Source organism: Octopus bimaculoides, chromosome 3 (genome assembly GCF_046866305.1).
Source record: "Octopus bimaculoides isolate indiv1 chromosome 3, ASM4686630v1, whole genome shotgun sequence".
Lineage (NCBI taxonomy): Eukaryota > Metazoa > Mollusca > Cephalopoda > Octopoda > Octopodidae > Octopus > Octopus bimaculoides.
In genome coordinates, this window is record NC_142930.1 from 63,075,954 (window position 1) to 63,103,796 (window position 27,843).

Below are 27,843 nucleotides of genomic sequence, written 5' to 3' on the forward strand. Positions count from 1 at the left end.
TATGTGGACTATGACAACTCACACAAACCATGCTAGTATGGAAAAATGAAAGTAAAAATGATCATAATGATGTCAGCAAACTGCATAAAACAATACCTGAGCTTTGAGTTTAACACATTAAGTATGAATGAAATTGTTGCAGAATTTTCTAACATTTTCTATAGCTAGCATTATAATCATGTGAAAACTTTCTTGCAGCAAAATATACACAGAATTGTTTGTTGAAATTATATCATAAGATTATTTCCTGCTTTAATTATAGCTCTTATTTTAAAATTCTATACTGTCCCACCAAACTTAGTTGTTATAATATTCTGCTGAATGTAATCTACTTTAGTGCGTGATTGGCATTTAATATTATCAATACCTGAAGAATGAAAGACAAAGTAAATCACAAGTTTTAAATTCAGAATCTAAAGGGATGTACTAAAATTCATCAAGATGTTTTGACTTTGTTCCATCAATTCTATCCCTCTACCCACTCCAGTTCTCTTTACTATTGTAATAATAGTACAAGAAAAGTGAATATAACAGCAAAAGTTTTTTTTAAAAGATCTGGCCACACTGAAAGAATAAAAGAAAAAAATTCAAATAAACCAATTTGGCCAAAAGCTACCATTGATAGGATCTCTTGGAGACATACATTGAAATAAATAAACCAGTAACTTACTTGAAGAAATGGATCACTAACACCGGATACATCATGTTCAGGAGAATACCCTGCCATAATCAAATTTTTAAGAATACGAACCAGCTGTGGAACAAGCTACAAAAGAAAAAGAAAAAAAGAAATTTTAATTCTAAAATGTCAAAAGTTCACCAAGATTACATGAAATATATTTGTATGTTAATATAAAAAAAAAAAACCCAGCAACTTTAATAAATTTCTTTGGGAGGAAAAGAAAACCCTTGAAGGTTTTAACATCCCCAAAGTATCATATTTAGGGAAGTTGTATGTGCAAATTACTGAATTCTAGCAGATTTAGGGAAGCTATACGTGCAAAGGTTAATTACTAAATCTTATAGTTTAAATTGTTTAATCCTTGTGAGTGTATTAGATGATTGGGCGAAGACTTAGATGAATACTTTAAACGAAAACAGCACAATTTTTATATGCTACTAAAATTATGCCCTTCCTCAAAGTGATTATTAATTTTGTTTTTATTCTAAACATGAGAAGTTGGATATATGGCTTAAATTAAATACAAATTTATTTGCTATATTTTCTTGGCAACAGAACTTTTTCAATAGCTAATGTACATATTAACCAAAACAAATGTAGTTCTACAACTCATAAAAAAAAATCTATCTTCATACATTTTGTCAATAACACTAAGACAAAATGCTGAGTTACATTTAGTAGAATGAAATATATTGAAGTATTCCAAAGAAAGAAACATCACTTTAAAATTGTTTGAAAATGATACAAACCATGAAATTTGTAGCAAAAACAATATATTTGCAATTCTATATCAATTGCAATTGTAACATTTCACTAATTTTCATTTTTAATTAACAATAGTTAAAACAACATGTATGTAATTAATTTGTTTGTTTTCCTTTTTGATTAGTAATGATTAAAAATATTAAATGTTGATAGCTTCTCTTACTTTAATATCTTAACCAGTTAATATTATGTTTATATTATGTTAAAGATGAATTAATTTCAACTGGTGGAATGTGAACAAAATCATCTTCACTCAGCTGATTGTCCTCTTGGGGACAAAAAACAAACATGATAATTATTAAGAAAGAAAATTTGAGATATAAAAATAATCCACCAATCCAAATTATTTAACAGCATCTTACCCTGCTTGAAGATTGACAAACATTCACTTTTCTATGTGTAATAAATATTATGTAATTAAAAAAAAAAGCGAATTGAAAAGAAATTGTCATAAGGCTTAGCAGCAATTTCACCTATGAAGATAAAAGCCATCTATTTAGAGATATATTTTGCACAAAATGAAATGATTTTCTTTTTTGCGCAAATTTTGCAGTTCATTGCTATATTCTTAGTTCAGTTTTGAGGACTGTAAATATAAACCAAGCAAATCAAAATAAATTCTTGCACTTACTAGAAAAAAAAGGATAAAAAGACAAGAGAGTATCCCCACCAGCAGAAAAAAAACAACAAAAAAACAACTCAAGAAGTGATGCAGTATATACACAAGCAAATATACTGAACAGTATTTATATAATATTCAGTCATGCATCATGAAGTAAGCTGAACAGTAAACATGTGGAGCATGCAGATATCCAGTTTATATTTAACACTGCATGCTGGTTTGGCTATCTGAAAGCGCATGCACTTAATTCAACAAACATGCCTTTATAACATGACTAATTAGAATATAATACCCCACTCTAACCATTACTAACCATATGAAAATATAATCATTACAGCAATCATCATTTATTAATGCCCACAAAGGGTTAATTGAAAAAGAAGTTAATTATTAGTCATCGTGAGGTAAAACTGTAAAAAGTAATGAAACAAAATTAAAACACTATAAAAACCAACTAAATAACAAAACTATTAATGTAAACTCTGCAATGCTTATAGCAAAAAAAATAAAAATTATTCTCTTAAAAAAAATGTTTGTTATAAAAATAAAATAAGAGTTTTCTCAGTTACATTTTAAAAAAATTTTAATTCTTCTACATTTCTTATAAGTTTTTAAAATAGAAACCAAAATTTCTAACAATAAATATTAAAACAATCTTAATGATAAAGAATAAAAATAATAAAGAGCCTATATTTTGAAACTTTAAAATTTGTTACAACTGTTTAAATTTTAAAAGAAAAAAGTTTATTAGACATATCAAAATTAAGTAGTTTTATAAAAAATTATTCAACAATTCATCAAAGTTTATTAGTTTAAGGTTGTTATGCAAATGTAAGTATTTTTATAATAATTTACTGACAAAGGTTATTGAAACATTGTTTCAGTAACATTCGTATTTCACTATGGATTTAACTTTGTTAACAATTTTCAAAATTGTTTCAGATAAGCATTATGAGTGGTTATTTCAAAGGAAAGCATTTTAATGTAGAAGACTCGCCTCAAGAGCATATATTGTAAACAAATCAAAAATAAGGCTAGAGTATTCTATATTTAGCTGGAGTTAATATTTTTAGCAATGAAATCCAAGTAGGGCTGTGTCTTTAATATGAACATTTTAAATTTTCCACGATATATTACTTAAATATATATATTTAAAAATTTGCTTCTCCCACCAATGAGTCATCAGAAATTTATTTTATTATAAATAATAGAGCAACAATATTTTTAATGAAATAGCACAAAAGACCCTTAAAATAAATCGATTCTTCCTAATATCAAAAAACAATAGATTTCATTTCTGCTCATAATTGCAATACTTCAAATTGATCCAATCAATAGAGGAAACTCAACACATGCTCCTAAGCTCTTAATGTTCAGATTCCTATCTTCATCAAGAACTTCATTGTTTTCCACCCTTCCATACATCAGTAACTTAAACTTTTAAAGAAAATTTAAAACCATGGTCAATTTTTTCCATATCACTCGAACTAATTAGTCCACCTATTCAGAATAGTTGCCAAATTTCTTTCAACAAATTCCCTGCCAAGTTTAAAACAAGAACCAAATGAATTTAAATCTTAAGTACAAAAATAGCTTACACCATGCCCAAGATGAGCACATTTTAAAGTGTTGATAAAATCTTATTTATGCTACAGATCTTTCCAATAGAACTGACAATGGCCACACAATAAAACAATAAGGTATCTAATGTCTCCTATGACCAACAAAATCATGTAACAAATTGCCAATGTAAACAAATGTTTCAAACTATGTACATTTTTACAACTGAAAAAACTAAATTTCCTGTAAATGGAAACATAGTTTTAATATGAATCTCTCCCACCTTATAAATATATACCATCATTTAACGTCTATGTCCCATGTTGGTATGGATTAGATAGTCCGACAGATTTGACAGGTCCAAGAACTGCATTGTGTTCAATTGTCTATTTTGGCATGGTTTCTATGGCTGGATACCCTTCCTAATGCTAACTACTTTATAGCACACACTGAGTGCTCTTTTCATGACAATAGCACAAGTAAGGTCACTATACAGCTTGCAAGACTACAAACCCTGAAAGACAGGGCTTTATGTTTGGAAATGAAAGGTTTAAAGTATGAGAGAAGGGGGTCTGTAGCTCTACCTCTCAAGTCCTTAATCATTTTATCTGCTGTTGATTTGAACTGCTTATCCCTCTGTATGGTCAGTGTGAGGTAGCTCTCTCTTCATCTCACACATTCACCACTTTCAGCAGCCTCTCATATTAGCACTAAATGAGGAAATTGATTTTAATGTTTGTAGAACAACATATTTAAAAGAGATGGTTTCCTTCCCCACACATACATATATATACATACACACACAAGCATGCATATAGACACACAAAGGATAGTTTATACAAATGGGAGAAATAGAACTCAATGCATAAAGGAGAATACTAATATTACTTTATGATGATGTACTTCTTAGTTACATAAATTATATATATGGCCAAGATGTCCACAATTCAAATAAAGAACTTAATATAAGCCATATGTAGAATTATACAAAATTAATGTTGTTTATGATTTATAAAATGCCCGAGTTTTCACATCATCTGAGAATAAAAGACATTCTACAAGACAGTTCAATATACACTAGTGCATTAAGAACTAAAAGGCCTAAAAACATTAGAAGCAAAGCAAATGTATAAAATAATGAAGGAAAAAAAAGGGTGTGTGTGTATGTATGGGGGGGGGGAGGTTTTTGCCTTTAAGTTCTTAGTATATACTGAACTGTATTTTAGAAATACCTCTTATATTCTCAATCTATGCTGAGACAGTAACGCTTTGTAAATCACAAGAAGAAGCTAATATATATATATATGGACACATTCTCTTTTTATTGTACTACATTCATGGTTAGGTCTTAAATGATTGAAATATATATTATATGAATGCATGCTGTAAGAAGCGACGAAACGGCCACCTTGCTACAAAATACTTTCTCAAAAAGTCCCATCCAACCAACCCATGACAGCATAAGAAAGCAAAGAGATTATATATATATATATATATATATATATATATATATATATATATAACTGCAAGCATAAGCATATACAGGTAGATATATGAGAGAGAGAGATGAAGAGATCATGCCTATAATTTGATCAACAACACTACTCTATCCCAAGAAGGTATAGCAAGTAATGACTGCATGTATTCAAATATAAACTTGGAGTGTTAATGTGTCATCATTTTAAATAAGTATGATAGCATAATTATACTATATTTTAAAATTTCTTCTTCCATCATGAATAAACTAAATGTGTCATGAATTTATAGATACATGAAGTGTAGTTGAGTAAAGCCAACCAGCTCTACTCAAGTGTAACTGATTGAATAATTTCAGAATAACCTAAAGCAAACCAAATATGTGTTGCTTAAATCTGATATAAGACTGTACTTATATTCCATGGCAGAGTATTATAGTGTGACAATTGTCAATCATATAGTCAGTCAGTTTGCTACCCTGGTGTAGTTTGCAGTAGAAATTGGTTCTGTAGATTCCATGGACACATAGTAAATTTAAATCCTCACATTTATTATAGAGCATATGGCAATTCAGTAATGAGTTTTGCTTTAGTATATAGAGATGCAAATGATGTAACAGCAATTTCAGTATGCATTTTAGGAATGTGCAGGTGTAATGGAGAGACAGTGAGTTTAAGATGTATTGTACAAGTGTTCTGATTGTTTAGCTCCAAATCATCGTTAAATTAGTAGACATATAATCCAAGACATTTCAGCAATGACTTTTCCACTTTTTATTGAAGTGTTTGTAAGACTACATGTTTAAAAGCTAGCCAATGAAGGAGCCTCTACACAATTGCTCAAGAAATAACATCCACATCTCACTCAAATCGTACCCTACCAGCTTAAAATTAGGAAGAACACAATGTCCTCTGGTATGCAACAAATGTATCTATGTGGTTAGACATATAGTTGTGTGGCTGCCAACAGAATGTAGTTATGGATTGTTTACACTGCATATATAGGTTACCTTTCAGTAATTTGCTGTGCAGATGTTAAATAGATGTTCTTGAAATTTGATGTGGTTACTACAGGTTGCCTTTCCTTCTGCTAAATTTTCTATTAAATGATACTGGGTCTATATCATTTTTTTGAAACACAAGTAAAACTCTTACTAAAAAACAAAACAATGCCACAGATCTATTAACCTATCAACCATTAAAAAAAGAAGAAAGTGAATTAAGTATTAAATAACATTCTGGTAGGGATACCTGAAGAGCAAACAGAACTTTTGTGATTATATTTTTAATGAAAAGACTATATGTTTCAAATAATTTTCAGGATTAAAATTTTGAAAGGTTTAGTAAATACATGCAACTTTATATATTAATATATTACTAGCCGGACCTGTGAAAAATTCACGGAAAATATAAACAGTGTACTGGTGCCATGAGAAATGTTTGTATATTATGACCATCTGTCTTTATGTTCTGAGTTCAAATTCTGCCGATGTTGACTTGTCCTTTCAAGATCGATAAATTAAGTACCAGTTGTGTACTGGGGTCAATCTAATCAACTGGCCCCCTCCCCACAAAAATTTCAGGCTTAGAGAAGTATATTGTGACAGTTACAAAATAGAGAAAGTAATGTAACACAAATGACTATATAATCCAACAAAAATATCTGTTACATAAACGTAAACGGAATTACTAATTAACTTTAAAATACATTCATATATATATATATATATATATATATAAAATATAATATAGGATAAATTCTTTATAAGAATTTATCAAGTAGTCAGCGTGAAAAAACCTCAATGAAAAAATAACGAAAAATTTCGTAATGAAAAAATTCATCCTTTCTTCATGGATATATTTAATAATATATAAAGGGCATTAACTGTGCATCGATGCCTCACGCTATCGAGGGACTAAATAAGTCGAAGAACTACTAAAAATAAGTAACATATTTACCGAAAGCGAGGGAATGCAGCTTTTCAAAATTTATCTCTTAAAAACATTTAACTCAACGGTAAATATGTTACTTATTTTTAGTAGTTCTTTGACTTATTTAGTCCCTCGATAGCGTGAGGCATCGATGCACAGTTAATGCCCTTTATATATTATTATATATATATATATATATATATATATATATATATATATGTGTATATATATATATATGTATATATATATGTCTTGAGTTGTAGCTGTAATTCAAAGGGGCTAGCCTTGTCATATTCTGTGTGAGGCTGAATCTCCCTGAGAACTACGTTAATGTTATGTATGTCTGTGGAGTACTCAGCCATTTGTAAGTTAATTTTATCCTTGTGTGGTAATGAAAAGTGAAACTGACATCCAATATTTGTCAATGTATCTGTGTATGAACGTTTCTTTAGATTTGTTTCTACTGTCTCTCTCACCTCTCTTTCTTTCACTTCCTTTGGGTCCCCCTTCTCTCCCACTTTTGATTTAATAATGTTTATATGTATCTATGTATCTACTTCTCTTGCGATGTGATAAACATTTAAAAACACAAAACGAACACGGTTACCACTCACCGTCTCTTTCACTCTCTCTCTTTCTCTCTCACTTTTTTTTCTTTCTCTCTCACTCTTTCTTTCTCTCCTATGTCCTCTCTGAAACATTTAAAAACACAAAACGAATGCCTTCACCACTCACTTTCTTTCTCTCTTACTCCCTCTGTCCTCTCTCTTGCTTTGCCACTTCTTTGAAGTAACTGTGACACACACATCAGGTACATACAAAACAACAAGTTAGCATATTAATATTATTGATGATGCTATTGTTGAGCAACTGAAATTTCATATCATTTATGCTGTAACAAGATTATGATTGAGATTTTAATTTAAATAACACTTTACTACAGGCTATCTCAAGTATATTAGTATTAAGAGGGTTAAAGTAAACATGCATTCACTAAAGACATATTTCATTAAACAGAAAATAAGCTACACAATACGAGATCAGGCCATACAATGCTATCTTCTTTCTGAAAAATAGGATGTGGAAACAAGAAAAAGAGAAAAAAAAAGAGCTAAATCATGGCTCTAAAATATGAGACTTCCAATAATCAATGATTTCCATACAAATAGTCCTCCAAAATTGAAGAAAAAAAAAAAGAGAATGTATGTTCCAAAAGGATTTTCAAATATGAGTCATCATCACTATCATTAATGATTTTATGCCTGCTGTTTTATTGCTACTTGGATTGAAGGAGTTCAAAAAGCAGCATCTTTCTACATGTCTTCACACTGAAAAAGATTTTGTAAAGGTTGCAGCTGTCTGTTTATTTTTTAAATGGCTAGGACTCTTATTAATTAGCAACTGCTAAGTCAGAACAGAAGACACAAAAGACATTTTTTTTTTACTGACAACAGTATTACAGAAGACATCTTCAGAGACCTATAACCCTTCTATTCAGTTCAGAATACAATGAACAAAACAATAAAACAAGTTATGTGTGTTTGCTATGTACAACAATACTTATTAGCTTGAATTCCATAGAATGAATACAAAACATGAGCCAGATAAAAAAGAAAGAATTGGTGTCAATGTCAGCCATACTGATGTGGTAAATTTTCTTCATTGTAAACCTATAAAGCATTCAAACAAAGAAGGTTCAATGAATGAAATATCATTTTTTGACTCTGATATTAGTTAAGTTATAGGACTAGATTGGATTATAACAAAACTTGGTAGCAAGCACTGCAAAAGAATTTATTTCAAATTTTCCTATCTAATAGTTGATATATAATTCATTATCTCTAAAATGATGGAAACCATATTTTAAAACTAATATTTGTTCTTCTGTCCAGGACTGACAATAGGAAAGAAAATTTGCTCTCAGATATTGGTAAAAGAGGACATTTTATAAATATTTGGCAGTATTTTTTCTAAAATGTATATGAATTGATAACTTGCAAAAACTATTGGTTAAAATGCATCCAAAGTAATGATCCAAGCAAAGTATTTCATCTAATTTGTCCATTGGATTTCAAAGAATGCTTTCTACTTCAACTTAATATTACATTAGAAAATTACTATCATACAAGATTCCTCTATGCTCTGGTTATGGTTTCAAAAGTGGTTACATATTCTTCACAAGAATTTTGTAGAAATGCATTGTAATCTATAACTTGAGAATTAAAAAAAAAAGTTTGCACTGTAGCATATCCTTATAGTGGCAAATGCTTCAGGAATACAAATTTTCCAGAATGCAAAGTATTGCAGTACTTATACAGATTCAATATTTTAACCAAAATTTCTTAAGCATTTCTTTTGAGGTGTATGGAGCAGCAACAACTAAAATTTCATTATGTCAATACAAGGTGTCATCATCACCATCATTTAATGTCCAATGACCATGCTGGTATGGGTTGGACAGTGTGTATGTCTATGTGTGTATATATATATATATATATATGTGTGTGTGTGTATGTATTAGCAACTACAAAATCTGCCAATGTTGCTGTTTAGTTTTTAGAAATCTTGGCTAGGGAAGTAGAATGAGAAGACAATTTTCTTTTTTTTTTTTTTTTTTGGTTATATTGAAAATTAAGAGATGAGCACATTACTCAATCTTTCAAGAGTGAATATATAAGAGAAATCAATTTTGTTGTCTCACACAAGTTCAAATTATAGAGAAAATATATCGATAATTTGTTTTAGCTGACCAAAAACAGAGAGAGAGAGAAGTCAAAAAAAATATATAGCTTTTGTGAACAATGTAGTATAAAATGAGGCAGTTTAATTGCAGATGATAATAGTTAATGAATTAATGGTTGTCTGAAAACTTTTTTATCTTGGGGCTTCAAAATTTTAATTCCTTTGAAACTCCTGTTACTAGAGTGTCACATATATATTAGTTTTAGCTAAATGCTTTTAGATAAATGTTTTATAACAATATTACAGGGAGAATTGTGAAAGTTCATCATTGCTGATATGTGTTAAAGGTTCAACAACACTGTTCCAGAATAGTGAGAAAATGTTCAGCACTGAAGAATATAACGAGCGTAAAATAAATAAAATAACAATCATAACCATCAGATTCATTCATTTCCACAATAGAAACAAATCTTGATACTGTACTACTTCATAACAATAAAGAATAAAATTCTGCCAAGTAACTAAGTACATGTGTAAATAACTGCTTCTATAAATCCATGATCTATTGATAGTGACATCAATAGATAGTGATATACACTTTGTGTAATAATAGAAAGAAGATGAAATATCATTAAGTAAATATTTGTCTGCTCCAGTCAAGGAAGCTTCAATAATAATAGGCCACAAGAGTTATTTTTGCTTGGACTTTAAATGTGAATAAATATAAAAACATTGTATCTCCATTTACTTTTATATTATTCTTTCTTAAAATAATCCTGATTATCAAAATCATAATTTATTAAACACAAGCAATTATTAACTTATATAATTATTTTCCTTAGTTTGTTAATATTAATATATACATATATATATATATATATATGACAGAGAACTATCTTTAGCTCCATTAATTTTTCAAAAAGCAGTTATATGAAGAAAAGTAATAAAGAAATAAATCAAATATAAAAAAAAAAGTTCATTCAATATAGCTATGGGTAATTGCCATCAACTATCAGCCATTGTCAATCTAAGCAACAATATGCTTAACTGGCACAATATGCACTTTTACCATATTTATTGCTACCACAGTGATCAATGATACTGAATAAAATCCACTTAAGGAATTCAAGAAGAATAAGTGATATTTTAAACTGAAAGAAAGAAATTGAAAAAAATACAAATGGAAAATGTACACACACACACAATTTTGTCTATTTGTGATATAAAGTCAAAGCTGAAACATCTACATTTCCCACTCATGTACTTGTATATTAAAATAATAATAATAATAATAATAATCAACAATACCTATCAAATATCATGTACAGGGAAGAGGTGGCTTTGTTATATGCATGTCTTTTGCAAGAGTATAGGGATTAGAATAAAATGTACTAACTAACTATGGCTAGTAATCAGTATGGCAGTTATTTCCTAAGATGCAGATTCTATATAAACATCCCTCAAAGATGCAGAAGAGTTCATTGACAGGAAAGGAATTTGTTTGACAGAGAATCAAGAAAAGGTGGTTGGAAATTGTCATAGCTGATGAACTACAAATGACTTGGCTCTTTCTAGAACTGCTAATATTAAAATGGCCTGTTTCCCTGAACTATCAAATTGAATACCACCTCTACTCCTATCAATTTGATGTACCCATCTTTAGCTCCCTTATCGCATCTCATTTATCCTCACACTTTGCGCAAAAAATTTTTCATAATCACCTTCTTGCAGATTCCTACAGGTACTCAAACTGAATATCAATTACTAGGACCATTACCTCCATTTCTTTTTAAGCAGATTATTTTTTAAAAATGTAAAAGGTTACTCAAGGCTAGAACAAAATTTAAGGGAAATTCAATGAAGAATCTTATGTGCAGATGGATGATATCAGAGTATTATCCTCCAGCTTGTTTTTGTTTTTTTTCCTAACATAGTTTTTGAGAAAATAACAGAGTTCAAGACTGAATCTGTTTTGGAACTGTTATATATCGATGACCTATTTTTTGTTGTACTGCCAAAGAGTTGCATAAAAAGTTCTGAACATGGAGGAAAGATCCTTTGACCAAATGACTTAAAAGCCAAGAGTGGAAAAGCCAAATTAGTGATAAGTAAGACAGAGCACAAAAAAATAATAAAACATTAAAAAAAAAATTAAAAAAACAATGCATTCAAGTGGATTTGTTTAATATATAGAAAAGGAATGAGTAAGAAACTCTGTACTATGAAATGAAGTACATAAATTCCTCAGAATAGGAGAAATTGTTGCTACCTAGTCAACTTAAGCCCAATACAACAATTCTTACCATCCCAACACTATTTGATGACTGAATTTAAAAAGAAAGTTATGAAATAAGTTCAGAGAGCTGTTATCTCCATTGGTGGGCACAAAGAGTTTTTCTCTCAAAAAAAAAAAAAAAAAAAAAAAATGTATAAATTATTAAGTTTTTTTTTTTTTTCAAAAAATGGTGATATATTTCAGATGCATTAAAAACCATGCCAGCATGGAAAAACCAGGCAAATGATTATAATAATTTTATAGGATGTATATTATCTATATATGAGCGAATGGAATAAGTGATGAGCAGTAACAGAAAAGGAGATGGTGAATACTAGAAGTGCTAAGTAAAAGGTACTCCTACTTAAATGGCAACATTTCATGAAATTCAACACAACAATATAAAGTCAACATTGATCTCAAAAATTTGATATTTCCTGTCATTGTGAACAACCACTTTGCTCAATAATACTTAGCAGAATTCTACCTCACTTGCTACAGAGCTAATTACCAACTTCTCACATCAACCATTTATATTTATAGGGAAGATATAGTTGTTTGCTTCAAGTCAACGTATTTTATAAACCCCTATATGCATGAAAAGTCAAGTTCCCAAATGCTAGATCTTAAATTGAAATTTAAGAGGAATGAAATTAGATACTCTAATGTACTTTGCCTAAAAATCTACTGTTTCAGTTATTTTTACTGCTCTAATGTGCGAATTATTGATTTCTAACATTAGCATGAGGTCACAATTTTGTAATAAATAGATGTAGATAACTGAGTTGAGCCTAATGCATTACAGCTATTATTTTATTGATCCTAGATAGATATATGGCAAAGCTGTTCTCAGCAAGAAGCACATATTAAACTAAATACTGTAAAGCATTTAGTTTGCATTCTGCTACTTCTTGTCAACAAGTACCCAGTTATGTGCTAACTATTAACATGATTGTTAGAGCGGCATAACAGAAATAGTAGTCTATTCTTTTATACTTTCAGGGTTGATAAAATATATCATTGTTGTTGTTTAGCTGCAGGTTGACCCTCATGGAGTTGACTAATGATCAAAAGCTTTCTAGCTGTGACCCTTCCTATTGTATTACAGGCATGCAGGACTATATTATCAAATGTATCCTTTCTTTATCTAAGATGGGTGTGATTTGAGGAAGATCTGGCTGCTATTTCTATATAACGAGCAGCTATAATAGAGGTTCTCTAGTTGGCATATGTTTTTTCCTTGGCTTGATATGTACCAATAATGCTCGTTTCTTAAAATTTTGGACTAGCACATAGTCTTAGAAATTATTATTAATATAGAAGCAACAAAAGCTTAAATGTTTTCATCTCTTTTTTTTTTTCACACCCTGGTTTAGGTTGTTTGGAGCTACTGCCCACCTAGATAGGTTGGGAAACATGTCTTACATACACAATTCCATTTTTGAAATAGGAAAGACATCCAACCAGAAAAACTATCACCAACTGCTTTATAGAGTGCACTGAGTGCAATTAATACTATCAGCACTAGAGAGGTGGTCTTGTCCTTAGCAAAACTAAAGTGTCCTTTCTACAATGTTTGTTTTTTCACCAGCAATAGAATGTCCTTGGTAAAAGTAAAAAAAAATTTCCCTTTCTTTGTACTGTCTCTATACAAATTAAGAAAGAGCTAGACTGAGAACATGACAAAAGTGTAAAAGAAGAGAAGCATCAAGTGATTGGAACAAGAGAATACATGAGAGAGTGAGAGACAGCTACATGAAGATTGCTGAGAAGAAGATTGAATAGAAACAACATTACTAGTGTCATAGAAAAAGAGGGAGTGCAGAAAGCGAGAGATGACAGAGAGTAATGAGTAAGAGACCATTATGTGAGAGTGATGGATATCAGCAATAAGTGATGGAGGGAAACAGAAAGAGATGGTTTGTAGAAAAGAAAAAAAAAGGGGATTGAATATAGATAAATCCAATGATGTCATTCCTTGTTACACAGGTGGCATGATGGGAGGAAGATAGAACAGTAGGGAGCATAGTGATACAAGAGAGGTTGAGTGTACTTTGAGACAAAATGAGATAGTAATAAAGAGAGGCAGAAGTGGGTAGCAGTATGTAGAGATTTAATATGAACATAATGGTTGAGGGAGATACAAATATAGATATTATATATACCAGTCTCCAACACCATTACCATCTTTTTTATGTCTGTTTTTCCATACTTGCATACAGAAGTAAATTGAAGAGACAGTTATAAATACGAACAGAATAGGAAACCACAGTTATTAGACATTTTACCATGAAAATTAAAATATTTTAATAAGCTTTAGAATTGTTTTACTTAAGAAAAGTATGATGATAATAATAATGATGTTTGACATTGATTTGTCAAGCTATGTTAAAAACTTGGTGGACTGCCAAAGAGGGCAGCAGTGATCCTGGAAGATTTTTGGATCTGAAAATCTATGAAGGCAGATTTTCAAGTCTGGTTGAGATAGTGACCAGTATGGCAAGCCATTATTTGAAGTCCTAGTGCAGAGTGACAAGGCTTCTAGTGTCACATTTCAATAAACTGCTAGGAAATGATGTAAAAAAAAAAAAAAAAGTAGCTAGTATCTTAAGAACAGGTAACAAACCTAAACAAAAAGAAATTGAATATGGTGCAGGATGGCAGCAGTAACTAGTTCTTGATGCTTGGTAGAAGATCTTGCTATTACAACAAGAAGGATCACATGACCTTGTTAGTTTATAAGCTGCCAAAACCCAAAGGTATGCCTGGCTAGTATTGGTAAATATTTGGTGGACGTAGCCAATTCAGCTACTTAGACTCTAATTGCAAGCAATGTTCAAATTTCTCTTCCTGCCCAACCATGAGGCTCTGACATGTAAAGTGACTCCACATCTGTTGGAGTACATTGCTGTCATATCAATACTATATCTAGAGATGTCTATTCTGAGCTTAACTGTGAATGCTAGAGTAGTTCCTTGAGATGAGCATTTTCCTCATCCAAATAAAATAAGAAATTTGTCTAAGTCATTCAAAGGTGGAGCAAGCTATGGATCCAACAACTCTGATTGTTGATCATCATTAGCAGTATATTCTCAGGATGAAGCAGTGAACTGGTCTTGAAGAGCTAAAATTGTCTTCATCTAGGACACAAAATAAAAGGGAACTATGGATAAAGAGATCAGTGAGGCTTCATGTCCTCTTCCAAGTGCATGACCAACCCGAATAGTGTGGCAGAGGTTATCAATGAGAAAAGTGAGGAAATAAGGAACATCTCTGACGTCAGTGGACTGCCAGAAAATCAATTGAGCATCAACTAGTCCTCAGGCCGGTTCCTGATATGTCTTTCAAGAAGGATGCTCCAATGAAGAACAAAGATAAATTCTGGAATTCCACTGACATTCATCTCCAACTGATTGACCAAGATAAACACAACTTGATGGGCAGTGATCTGAATGGCAAAGTGGGTGCAGCAAGGGACAGCTACACTAAATTTCGTAGTGGATGGGAATATGGTGATTAAGACAATAAAGAGAATGACACCATAACCTTTACCACAACTTATGACCGGGCATTCTCAATACTTTTTTTAAAAAAGAAGACTACCTATAGACATCAGAGGCAGACAACTAATTCAGATTAACTACTGGATGCTGCACCAACATAGCTTAAGTCCAAGGTGATTCCATCAGGTTTTATTTTCCCACAATACTGCATACTCATCCTCAGTCTTAGTTTTGGCTTACAATGGTTATTTTGTCTATATTTGTATGTGTGATTTGTGTGATTATATATATATATATATATATATATATATATATATTATTATGAATCTTTCGAGCAGGATCGTTGCCAGTGCTCCTGGACTGGCTCATGTGCGGGCAACACATGAAATCTTTCGAGCGGGTTCGTGCCAGAGCCCCTGGACTGGCTCATGTGCGGGCGACACATGATATCTTTCGAGCGAGATCGGTGTCGGTGCCCCTGGACTGACTCTTGTGCGGGTGATACATGAAATGTTTGAGCGGGTTTGTTGCCAGTACCCCTGGACTGGCTCATGTGCGGGCGACGCCCCTAGGCCGGCTCTTGTGCGGGTGACACATGAGGTTTTTCAAGCGGGATCGTTGCCGGTGCCCCTGGACTGGCTCATGTGCGGGCAACACATGAAATCTTTCGAGCGGGTTCGTGCCAGAGCCCCTGGACTGGCTCATGTGCGGGCGACACATGATATCTTTCGAGCGAGATCGTTGTCGGTGCCCCTGGACTGACTCTTGTGCGGGTGATACATGAAATGTTTGAGCGGGTTTGTTGCCAGTACCCCTGGACTGGCTCATGTGCGGGCGACGCCCCTAGGCCGGCTCTTGTGCGGGTGACACATGAGGTTTTTCAAGCGGGATCGTTGCCGGTGCCCCTGGACTGGCTCATGTGCGGGCAACACATGAAATCTTTCGAGCGAGATCGTTGCCGGTGCCCCTGGGCCGGCTCTTGTGCGGGTGACACATGAGGTTTTTCGAGCGAGATCGTTGCCGGTGCCCCTGGGCTGGCTCGTGTGCGGGCGACACATGGAATCTTTTGGGCGGGATCGTTGCCGGTGCCCCTGGGCTGGCCATTGTGCAGGTAACACATGAAATGCCTTGAGCGGGACGGGATCGTTGCCAGTGCCCCTGGACTGGCTCATGTGCGGGCGACACATGAAGTCTTTCGAGCGGGATCGTTGCCAGTGCCCCTGGATTGGCTCATGTGTGGGCGACACATGAAATCTTCCGAGCGGGATCGTTGCCGGTGCTGCTGAACTGGCTCTTGTGTGGGGTTCTGGGATTTTCAAGCGGGATCGTTGCTGGTGCCCTGGGCTGGCTCTTGTGCAGGTGACACATGAGGTTTCTCGAGGGAGATGAGCATGGCCTTTGCCAGTACCGCCTGACTGGCCTTCGTGCGGGTGACACGTAAAAGCACCCACTACACTCTCTGAGTGGTTGGCGTTAGGAAGGGCATCCAGCTGTAGAAACTCTGCCAAATTAGATTGGAGCCTGGTGTTGCCATCCGGTTTCACCAGTCCTCAGTCAAATCGTCCAACCCATGCTAGCATGGAAGGCGGACGTTAAACGATGATGATGATGATGATGATATATATATATATATGGGAGAATTTACGAAAAAAATAACAGACGAAGACAGGTGGTGTAAACAACAAATGGATGTATTAGTTTAACGCTCGGGAATAGAGAAAGTCTTTGATGTTTCGAGCTACGCTCTTCAACTGAAAGGAACACAAAGAAACAAGGAGAGAAACAAGGAGAAAAAGAATATAGGAGAAAAAAATATGGAGAAAAAGAAAAATATATATATGTATGTATGTATGTATATATGTATGTACGTATGTATTATGTAATTAGAGTATTGAATACGTATAGATTTTCTATTATAAAAGAAATCATTTTGGAAGCTATTTGTTGTCAGTTTATCATCATAGGGTTTTAAGTTAAAATTAACATAGTTTTGAAAATTTTTAAAAACTATTTTAATGAATAAAAATATGCCTTGTTGGAAGGAGGAAACAAATATCTTACTGAGGTATGAAATTTATTAGATTTTTAAAATATTTTTCTGAGTGTTTACAGGCAAGTTTTATAGTAAAAAAGTTATGTAATGAATATGATTAAGTGTGAAGGAAATGGTTTGATTAGGGATTGAAGTTTTGCTATTATCTTCTGACCTTAAAAGGTTAAATCTATTCTTTTAAAGTTGAGTTTTTCCTATTTTTCTGTTTCTTTGGTGAACTTCTTAAATATGCCTGCTAGTCAACATGTGTAAAGCAATAATGATTTGGTATGCAGTGGCATTATTATTCCCTTGGTCATCATGGAGACTGCAATGCTGCACTATTAAATTGTGGATTATAGAGAGGAAGTCTTTTTTTTTCCCCCTGTGAACCTCTTAAATGTGGCTGTTTGTCATTCAAGATACAAACAACCTGATGTTTTGATTATCTAAAACTACATTATCACAATATGTACTTCCTATTTTAAAGGTATAGGACTTGATTTAATAGAAATTTGACAGTTATTTCCATTCCCAACTGACTAATGCGGGAGAACTTATTCGTAGTCCCTATAACTGCTATTCAATTTAAGGGTTTGACAAACTCTATCCCCACTGTCAAAATATACTGTTGCTACAAAATTTACACAAAAAGAAAAATTAGTATCAAATGCTAGAGAAAGATCAAGAATAAATATATTTAAAATTTTTTCTCATAAAAGTTTAACATATACTCTACTAAAAGTATTGAGTAATCCTTCAGTCTAATGTTAGATCATTTTTACATATAATTTGATATAAACACAAATATATATATATTATTATATGTATTTATTTTCTCTTAGTTAATAATTAACTCGGACAAAATAAATTGGTTAATAGATACCATGCATTTCCCTGAAGAGAAGATTACATTCTTATCAACATCACCTATTCCTATGGAAGGTATAATTTGTAATCTTCGAAATATATGTTGGAAATAAAAGTATTCAGTTAATATATGCATTTTACTCCATTTACTAAATTTATATATATATATATATATATATATATATAATAAAGGAAGGCTTTGTTTGCATAACGGTTTAGTTGAATAGCAGTTTATACTTAATAGAACTAAGAAGTTGATAGGAGGAAAATGTTTGCTATTGGTATTACACCCTACATTATTCAAGATTAATAAAATTTCCAAAGTGACCAATGTTGACCAATGTTGAATAATGTCACTACATGCCAATTATAGTTGTTATACATGTCTTGATTGACATACATATTTAAGGCCTTTAGTAGAGAAAGAAAAGAAAAAGATTTCTCCAATGCAAAACTTTGTTTCCAACTTTTCATTAAAAGATAATTTAAATCTTATTGAAATTTATAAATTAAAATGATTTCAATATCTAATAATAACTTGCATAAAAACCAGTATATTTTATACATGAAACAAAACAAAATGTTCAGTGCTGATATTTATAATAAAACAAAATGAACTTGAAAGTCCTGTTTTAATTAAATTTAAAAAAAAACAACAACAAAAATTCATCTTAATAGATTAGTATTTATAATATAAATTTAGTGATAAATGTAGAAATAAAGATACAATTTAATGAATACATCTCATTACAAATGAAGAGAAATATAGGATTTTTTTCCCACTGATGTTCATGAAGTTTTTAACTGATTAACTTAACTTTGCAAAATATTTTATGGCAATGATATTAAATACATTATTGTACACATCCACATGATCTGTACAAAGGTGTGTGTGTGTGTGTGTGTGTGTGTGTGTGTGTGTACCTGTACGAGACCAAAGTTTCTTTTGATTAGTTTTTCACTTCGTTACTTTTCATACAATTTCTGATTTCTTTATTGCCCACAAGGGGTAAAACATAGAGGGGACAAACAAAAACAGACAAAGGGACTAAGTCGATTACATCGACCCCAGTACGTAACTGGTACTTAATTTATCGACTCCGAAAGGATGAAAGGCAAAGTCGATCTCAGGGGAATTTGAACTCGGAATGTAACGGCAGATGAAATACCGCTAAGCATTTCACTCGGCGTGCTAACGTTTCTGCCAGCTCACCGCCTTATTTCTATTAGGAGTAAAAATAAACAAATTTGCTATGAGAGTAAATTAGCTATATTATTTTACAAATACAATAACTGGCTAATGATTGATTAATAAAAAGTAATGTAAATACATAGGATCAAAAGAAAATTAAATCGTTAGATGCCACTAATGTAATATATGAACGCTTCCTCATGGAAGTTACACATTATTACAGGATACTACAAGTAAGAACAGATGATCCATTAACTCATTTGTCCAGATGCTTGAACATGAACTTATGGCATGGAATGATTTGCATGTAACTTGAAGAAGAGTGGCTGTGTGGTAAGTAGCTTGCTTACCAACCACATGGTTCCGGGTTCATTCCCACTGCGTGGCACCTTGGGCAAATGTCTTCTACTATAGCCTCAGGCCAACCAAAGCCTTGTGAGTGGATTTGGTAGATGGAAACTGAAAGAAGCCCATCGTATATATGTATATGTATATATATATATATATGTATGTATGTGTGTGTATATGTTTGTGTCTGTCCCCCCAACATCGCTTGACAACCAATGGTGGTGTGTTTAGGTCCCCGTAACTTAGCGGTTCGGCAAAAGAGACCGATAGAATAAGTCCTGGGGTCGATTTGCTCGACTAAAGCGGTGCTCCAGCATGGCCGCAGTGAAATGACTGAAACAAGTAAAAGAGTAAGAGTCTCTATATGATACTCAAACAGTAACGAAGAGTGGTCAAATTGCTCTAAATCACACATCCTACTGTCTTAAAAATGGGAAGATGCATTGGAAAATGTGTTCTTAGTTACATTATGTATGAAAAAAAAAAAACTAAATGTTCATGGGTTGAGCACCTTTGATCAAAGGTCTGCTGGATCAAAGCTGACCTGAGGTTAAACAACAGCAACTAGCATAACACTGTCTTAACTATGAAAATACTAGAATAGTAAACTTAAACAAAAGCAAAAAACAATAAAAGCTGAACTGTTAATTACAGCAGAAACTATGTTCTATTTGAATCTGCTCCATATACTTCAACTATTCTATTAACATTAATTATAATTTTAAATATCCTTCACTGCTTTGAGCAGCCTCATGATTTGACTTGAGTATAGATTTTTTTGTACTTTCTAATCTCATTTTAATGAGCCAATTACACTTCCACCTGACTGCAACAACTAGGTAGCAATAATTACAAGGAAAGAAAGAAAAAAAAAAAAACGTTTTTTTATGGAATTGGAATTACTTCAGAAGTAATTCTGAAACTCTACGCAGCAAGCACTAACTTATTCTTGTACACACACACACACAAAAGATCAAAATAAACTTTGGTCTTGCAGTCAATATATATATAATATTCACGTAATGTAAAATGTGAATGTGTGTGCATATGTGTTTGAGAGAATGTTTTGTTTTAAAATAGCTTATGTCAAAATAACTAATGCACCTGTTACCTATGAGAAGATTAAACAGAAGGTGAAAGTTACCATCACCAAATATTAAAATGAACCATTAAACAACAAGATGTGAATAACTGCAGAAAAATAGACATCTCTATATTACCAGAAGTTAAAACATCAGTATTGTTTGTAACTTATGGGAGTCAGAAATTACTTTGTGAAAAGTAAGCATTAGTTAAATTACTTGGTCTCTATAAAAAAACTTTATCAACTTGAAAAATGGCGAAATTAAGAAAACATCACCAGTAAGAGTTAAACTTATGAATCAGAAGCAACAGATTTTTTTTTTTTAATATTAACTTTTTATTTCTATTTTAGAGTCATTTAGAGTCATGATTAAACAACATTGCTTGAATAATTTGTGAAGTTTCCAGTTACTATATTTCTAAACTCTAGAAAGCAGGCTTCTAAATTTATTTCAATTTAAAAATCTAACATCAAATGATGTTAGAGCCACTAAGATTACATAAATTATTAGATCTAATGAATACAATTAACTCTGCCATATATCAGCATTAGTTAAAATGCCCACCTTTCTATACTAAAAAAAATTTTTCTGATGGAACATTAAGAACATAACCAAAAAGAATTTGAATTGCTGTAAGGAGTATAAGAGTATGAAGTAAATTAACTCATATCTTGGGAGTAGCAGTGAACTTTTCCACTCTCCTTAATTGCATTATTCATTTTTATAAATATGAAAGTGGAATCTACCTATTAAAAACAGAGATTGAAAAAATTTACTAACTAGATTCAGTGCATTACTGCTATATTCTCAAAACTGTTCATTCTAAACATTAACATACTTCTAATGTTCAAATCGGAATTATACTGATTAAAATAATTTTTCTACCAACCAAAGACAGATTAAAGAAATTTATGGTACTTTATTTCTTTTACATTTTTCTTGAAATATATATATGAAAAAAAAAGGTACTTCTGGTAATATAGACACATACTGCAAATATAAGAATGTGAAGTTAGGAAGGAATCAGTTGAGGAAAAAAAAGCTATTTTCCCAAATTACTCAGATATTAATTACTGAGCAAAAGCCATCAATATAAGGGGGGAAAAAAGAAAAAAAAATACAAGAAATCATGCTCAGAATGTTTTTTTTTTTTTTAATAACTTGTTTTAAGGTGCACAACCTTATATTCACAAATCTGCATTTTTCTTGATTTTTTTTTTTTTATATATAAACATTGAAATAACTAACCAAGTTCCTACCTCCAAATCATCCTGCAGAATACACAAAAGATGTCAAACATAAAATCAGTTAAGTCAATAAGAAATAGGTCAAATAAAGCCACTTTATATTTAATAAAAAAAAAAAAAAAAAAGAAATGATACAATTTAATGTGAAAAAAATCTCCTTCCTTCTAAAAGAAAAAAACCCCCATTTGTTTGAAGTTCTGTATTAGAAAATTCATTGTCAACCCAGCAGTATGTGCTTTTAAAGAGTATAACATAAAAAGAGGGGAGTCAAAACATTTAAGCAACTTTAAAACACACCGAAAATAAAAATTAGAAAAACCTGTTTATATCTTACAATGTGAAATGATAAACAAGTTGATAGATCTGCACAAAGCAAATTGTATAATTGTAAGGAATGATGTTTGAGTTGTTTGTTAAAAGCAATATCCATAGCTAACTTGAGATTTCAGTTGGATCAAACAGAAGAGATTTTTAAAAATTGCAACTGAAATTAATGGTGAATGATAATGTTGAAATTTAAAAACATCTACAAAAATAATCATGTAATTTTAAAACAAAAGGAGGTGAGAGGATAAAAAAAACCATTGTAGTACCAGGATACTTGTAAGAGTTGATTTTAGTTAATTCCAAACATTGGTATATTGAAGCCAAATTTGAGATCACACTAAGTAATAATAATAATCCTTTCTACTAAAGGCACAAGGCTTGAAATTTTGGCGGAGGGGATCAGTCAATTACATCAAACCCAGTTTTTCACTGGTACTTAATTTATTGACCCCCGAAAGGATGAAAGGCAACCTTGGCGGAATTTGAACTCAGAACATAGCAATGGGTGAAAAACCACTAATCATTTCGTCCAGCTCGCTGCCTTAGTTTCAAATTTTGGCACATGGCCAGATCAACCCCCTGAGTGTTCAACTTGTATTTATTTTATCAACCCTGAAAGTATGAAAGGCAAAGTTGACTTTGGCAGAATTTGAACTCAGAATGTAACATGTCAGAAGAAATATCACAAAGCATTTTTTCTGATGCTCCAATGAGTTTGTTAGCTTGCCACTTTAAATAATAATAACAATGCTTTCTAATCTAGCCACAAGGACAGCAATGTTGAGGGGAGAGGATTAGTTAATACCAATGACCTAAGTATTTGGTCCCGAATAGATGAAAGACAAGTTTGACCACAGTCAGATTTGAACTGAGAACATACAGAACTGGAAGAAATAACACAAGGCATTTGTTTTATAGTATCTGATTTAGTGACAAGGCCAACAATTTTGAGAGAAGGTTAATCAACACCATTAATCACAATGTTTGACTGGTATGTATTTAATCAATCTTGAAAGGATAAAAGCAAAGTTGACCTTCCATCCTTTTGGGGTAGATAAATAAAGTACTAAGATTGATGGAATCAACTAACTCCTTCCTTTAAAACTGTTGGTCTTGTATCTAATTTAGAAATAATAATAATATCGAACCATGTAAGTTAAAGAGAAAGTACTTAATATCTTTATCATACACAAACACAAGTAATTAATTATACAGCTTATCCATTAATGAAGAGTCTGTACAATGATGGATATTGCTTTGATTCTAGTTTTGAAATTTAGAAACACACAAGAAAAGTCTAGTTTTTAAACTGATTGTTAATATTTGCATAAAATTTTGAAAACAAAAAACATTAGTTATAAAGCCAATTTTAAAATAAATCTTTAGTTTCTAAAGCAAAAAAAAAAAAAGTATCATGATGGTGTCTCAGTATGGCCACAGTTAGTAATAAAGAATGATCTGAAGAATTTCAGAGTGCCAATATTTTTCATAGATTGAGTATAAAATAAGTTGCAACATCATGCAGAGTCTAAGTGCAGCAGATCATCAATTATATTTATTTTAGAAAAGAACCATTAAATCAAACTACATATTCAAAGGAAATTTTAATTGGGCTATTGAACATCATAATCTATTCAAAATAGCAACATCTTTTAGAGTACAAGAGGCTAGACTACAATTTATTTTTTAGAATATTATATTGCAGATCTTTTTCTAACATTTTAGAGTAATCAAATCCAAACTTATTTTATATCATCACAGTCAGTGAGGAATGTCATTGGTTACAGGTTTCCAATAGGCCAATGTAGGTTCACTATATTTCTCGTAGTAAGAGTGACAAAGAAGTGTCTGTAACTCAGTGCAAAATAAATATTAGAAAGGACATTGAAGAACATCATTTTTATAATTTTCTCTCTGATGCTTATGTCATTTGTTTATATATGTTGGTAAAAATACATACATTCATGTATATATGTATGTGTATGTAAATACATATATGATAGTCTTCTGCACAATTTCAATCTAAATTCCAGTTGCAATCTGAGCTTATGATACAAGACACTTGCTCAAGATGCTGGGTAGTCTGACAAAACTGGAACAGCATAGCTGCAAAGTGAACTTTCTTCATACAGCCATACCTGCCATCGACCGAACATTTTTCTTTAACTATTAAACTATTGATGTTACTTTATCATTTACCAGAAAAAAAGTCACGGCAACAGTCTAAGACATAACAAATTAAAAAGAAGAAAAATAAACAAATGCAAACTGACAAAATATAAACCTAATAACAATAAAACACTGAGAATTTGATACATATTTTACTCCATAAATTTCAAAAAAAAAAAAAAAAAAAGAAAGAAAAGAAGAAACTGGTAAGTAGAATGAATAAACGATTATTCAAGTGTTGAAATTGTGTTAATGTCAAATTTTATTTTAATATCTTGAGAATATTAATCAAAGCATATATATATATATATATATATATATATATATATATATATATATATATATATATATATATATATCTTTAATAGGGACATTAATGACCAGAATTATTTGAATATGATACAGCAAATACAGAAAATATACACTGTTATGGGAAAATTTTAACCTGTAATGATAGAATGCAATAAAGATGGAAGGAGTAAACAGAACCACCCAGTTGATACTGTCTATTTAAAAGTGGCAATGAAATCAATACAACTTATATATATATATCACAAAAGAGCAAGACTAGCTAGTCTATATTTACTAGTAAAGCAGGTGATTAATAGACTGTCGACACAGGTGAGTTCCTACCAATTTAAACAGCAGTTAGTAGTTATGGATTTGCTTATGTATAAAATGTAATGTTAATTTTGTGCTAATGTTGAAGTTACTGCTGAACATTTGTATATCAAAAGTTTAAATCAATATTCAAAACTTTTAATTTTGTTTTTATAATATTCATTCATAGGGAAAACTTTATTTTAAAAAATGTAATATTAACAGGCTTTCTAATAAATATTTCAATTGTAACCAATGCAAAGACATGCTGTTAAATGTGGTCAAACAAAAAAACTGTAACACACACACAATTAAGATTACAAATAAGAGAAATCTAGGCAAGCTTAAAAAGAGGGTTAATATTTCAACAAATAAATTTGAAGGTAATAAACTAATGAAGATCAATGTAGGTATATTAAATCTCTACTGAATAACTTTAGAATGGCATACATGAGCAATTCCACAATAAACTAGAGATGAGAATAAGTTATAATTGTTATCCAACACGGATAATATAATCAATGCTTATTAAAATGCATATTCAAGCATCTAAAAGTAAATCTATATGGTATTTTGAATCAGCACTGCTGGTCCTTAAACAGTGATTTTGACATACTATTCATCTTTTAAAATGTAACATACACGTTTGATACCATTTAGTATAAATTTAATTCCCAGTTCATGTTTGTTGTTGAATTCTGTCTATTGTAATTTCATAAAGATAGCAACTGAAATCATCATGTCAGAAATTGACATTTACTATATGGGTACATGTAGAAATGGTTAAACCAAAATAAACTGTAATGTATTTGGTACTTCATTCTATTTATAACATTTTAAGCAAGAGTACTGAGGCCTCTGTATGTGACGTTGATGTGGACATTTTGTATCGTAAGCAACCACGTATTTTGGCAAATGTTGATCATCTCTTGAATTTGCTCAGTAACTATTTTTTTTCCTGTACAGAAAAGCCTTTGTACTTCTGTATTTATTTTTAAAATTTTCTACTTGAACATTATTAGTATATTAATTAGAAGCAACAGGTAAATAACAGTAAACAGAAAAGTATTGTAACATTAATAAACGAAACACTACAGCAAATGCACTATAACAAATTACATTATAAAACAGGTACACACATTTTAAATAAAAAATCCTGTCAAAAAAGAAATACCATTTCTTTTATCACCCTATTATTAGGAATAGGGTGATAAATGATAAGTCATTCATTCTAAGTCCCTGCTGACACAAATTTAAGGCCCAATTCTCAGGTCTGAAAATCTTTAAACACAGTACATCACTGGAAGTTCAATACTGTTGTGAAAACAGACTAATTTTGAATATTTTGTATTTCTATTAACATAATTGAGCAAACTCTGTTGTTATGCCAAATATATTTGCTGTAACATCTATATATATATAAGGAGAGAGAGAGAGAGAGAGCATTTCCCTCCTAAAACAGAGTATAGGGTATGAAATAAATGGACATATTTAAGACTTACCTCAAAACTATGGGGGAGGGGAAGTATTTAAGTATATCAACAGCACTTACCTTTCTAAAATGAAGCAGTGTGTCTGGACTCTTTTCACACATTTCTGTGATTAGGCAGACAGCTGTCAATAACACACCTGAAATTGTACGAGTAGTTTTATTCCCAGTAAAAATATAATATGAACAATTGAAATCTTATAATCATTGAATAAACTTGCCAGTAAACTTCTACAATGACCATCTTTGTTACAATGCATGAAAAAAAGTAAGCATTTTAAATGAAATTTTCAATATTAGTAGATCTTAAAGGAAAATAACGTTTAAAAAGAAAGAACAAATTGAATAGGTTTTATCTTTTGTCATTCTTGTTGGCAAGGTCAGAACAGTTTAGGGTCCAACTTTGAGTCCTATCAATTTAAGAAATATTTTTTGTTTTTCTTTCAACTTGTACAAATTAAACAATTAAATTGCTGAATATTAAAAAATTAGATTAACTCCTTGTCCAAAGAGAAGTCACTATTTCCAGAGAATCTAGATTGCTTACTGTTTCATATGATTACAAAAGTATTTCTGCACCAATTTACATTCAGTGGATAAACTTGTAATTTAGGTGGTCTCAGAATAATGCATATTCTTTGCTGTCTTTTCTTAAATACATATTTTTACATAGTATTTTCCATACTGGCATGAATTTGCAAATTTGGATAACAGCAAGAAATCTTTGGTACATGGGTTTTGTAAATTAAGTTCCCATCTAATGTCAAATTTTTTAATCTGTAACAGGCACAATACTTTTAAGTTAAAATATGAAATTTGAGCCAAAGTGCTAAAGTTATACATTCCATAAATAAGAGATTTTAATCACTTAATAACCTGTCTTCAGATGAAATTCTTTAGGAGGGTTAAATCAGATTATTATTAAAATGGTAATGCACATGAAATATATAACTATAATAATAATGCAAAGGAAGTGTCAAGAGTTGAT

The 27,843-nt window shown here is 31.4% G+C and overlaps 1 protein-coding gene across 40 annotated transcripts in view; it reads right to left on the reverse strand.

Annotated features, from left to right (window-relative positions):
* LOC106879213 (AP-1 complex subunit gamma-1) overlaps nt 1-27,843 on the reverse strand; it is a 139,068-nt gene that overhangs the window by 23,837 nt on the left and 87,388 nt on the right. For all 40 annotated transcript variants that reach the window (XM_089349057.1, XM_052966411.2, XM_052966413.2 and 37 more), the window contains 2 exons: nt 26,919-26,995; nt 671-766 (listed from right to left, as the gene is read on the reverse strand). In XM_089349057.1, the coding sequence (XP_089205183.1) occupies nt 671-766; nt 26,919-26,995 (173 nt within the window). The remainder of the gene's footprint in view (nt 1-670; nt 767-26,918; nt 26,996-27,843) is intronic.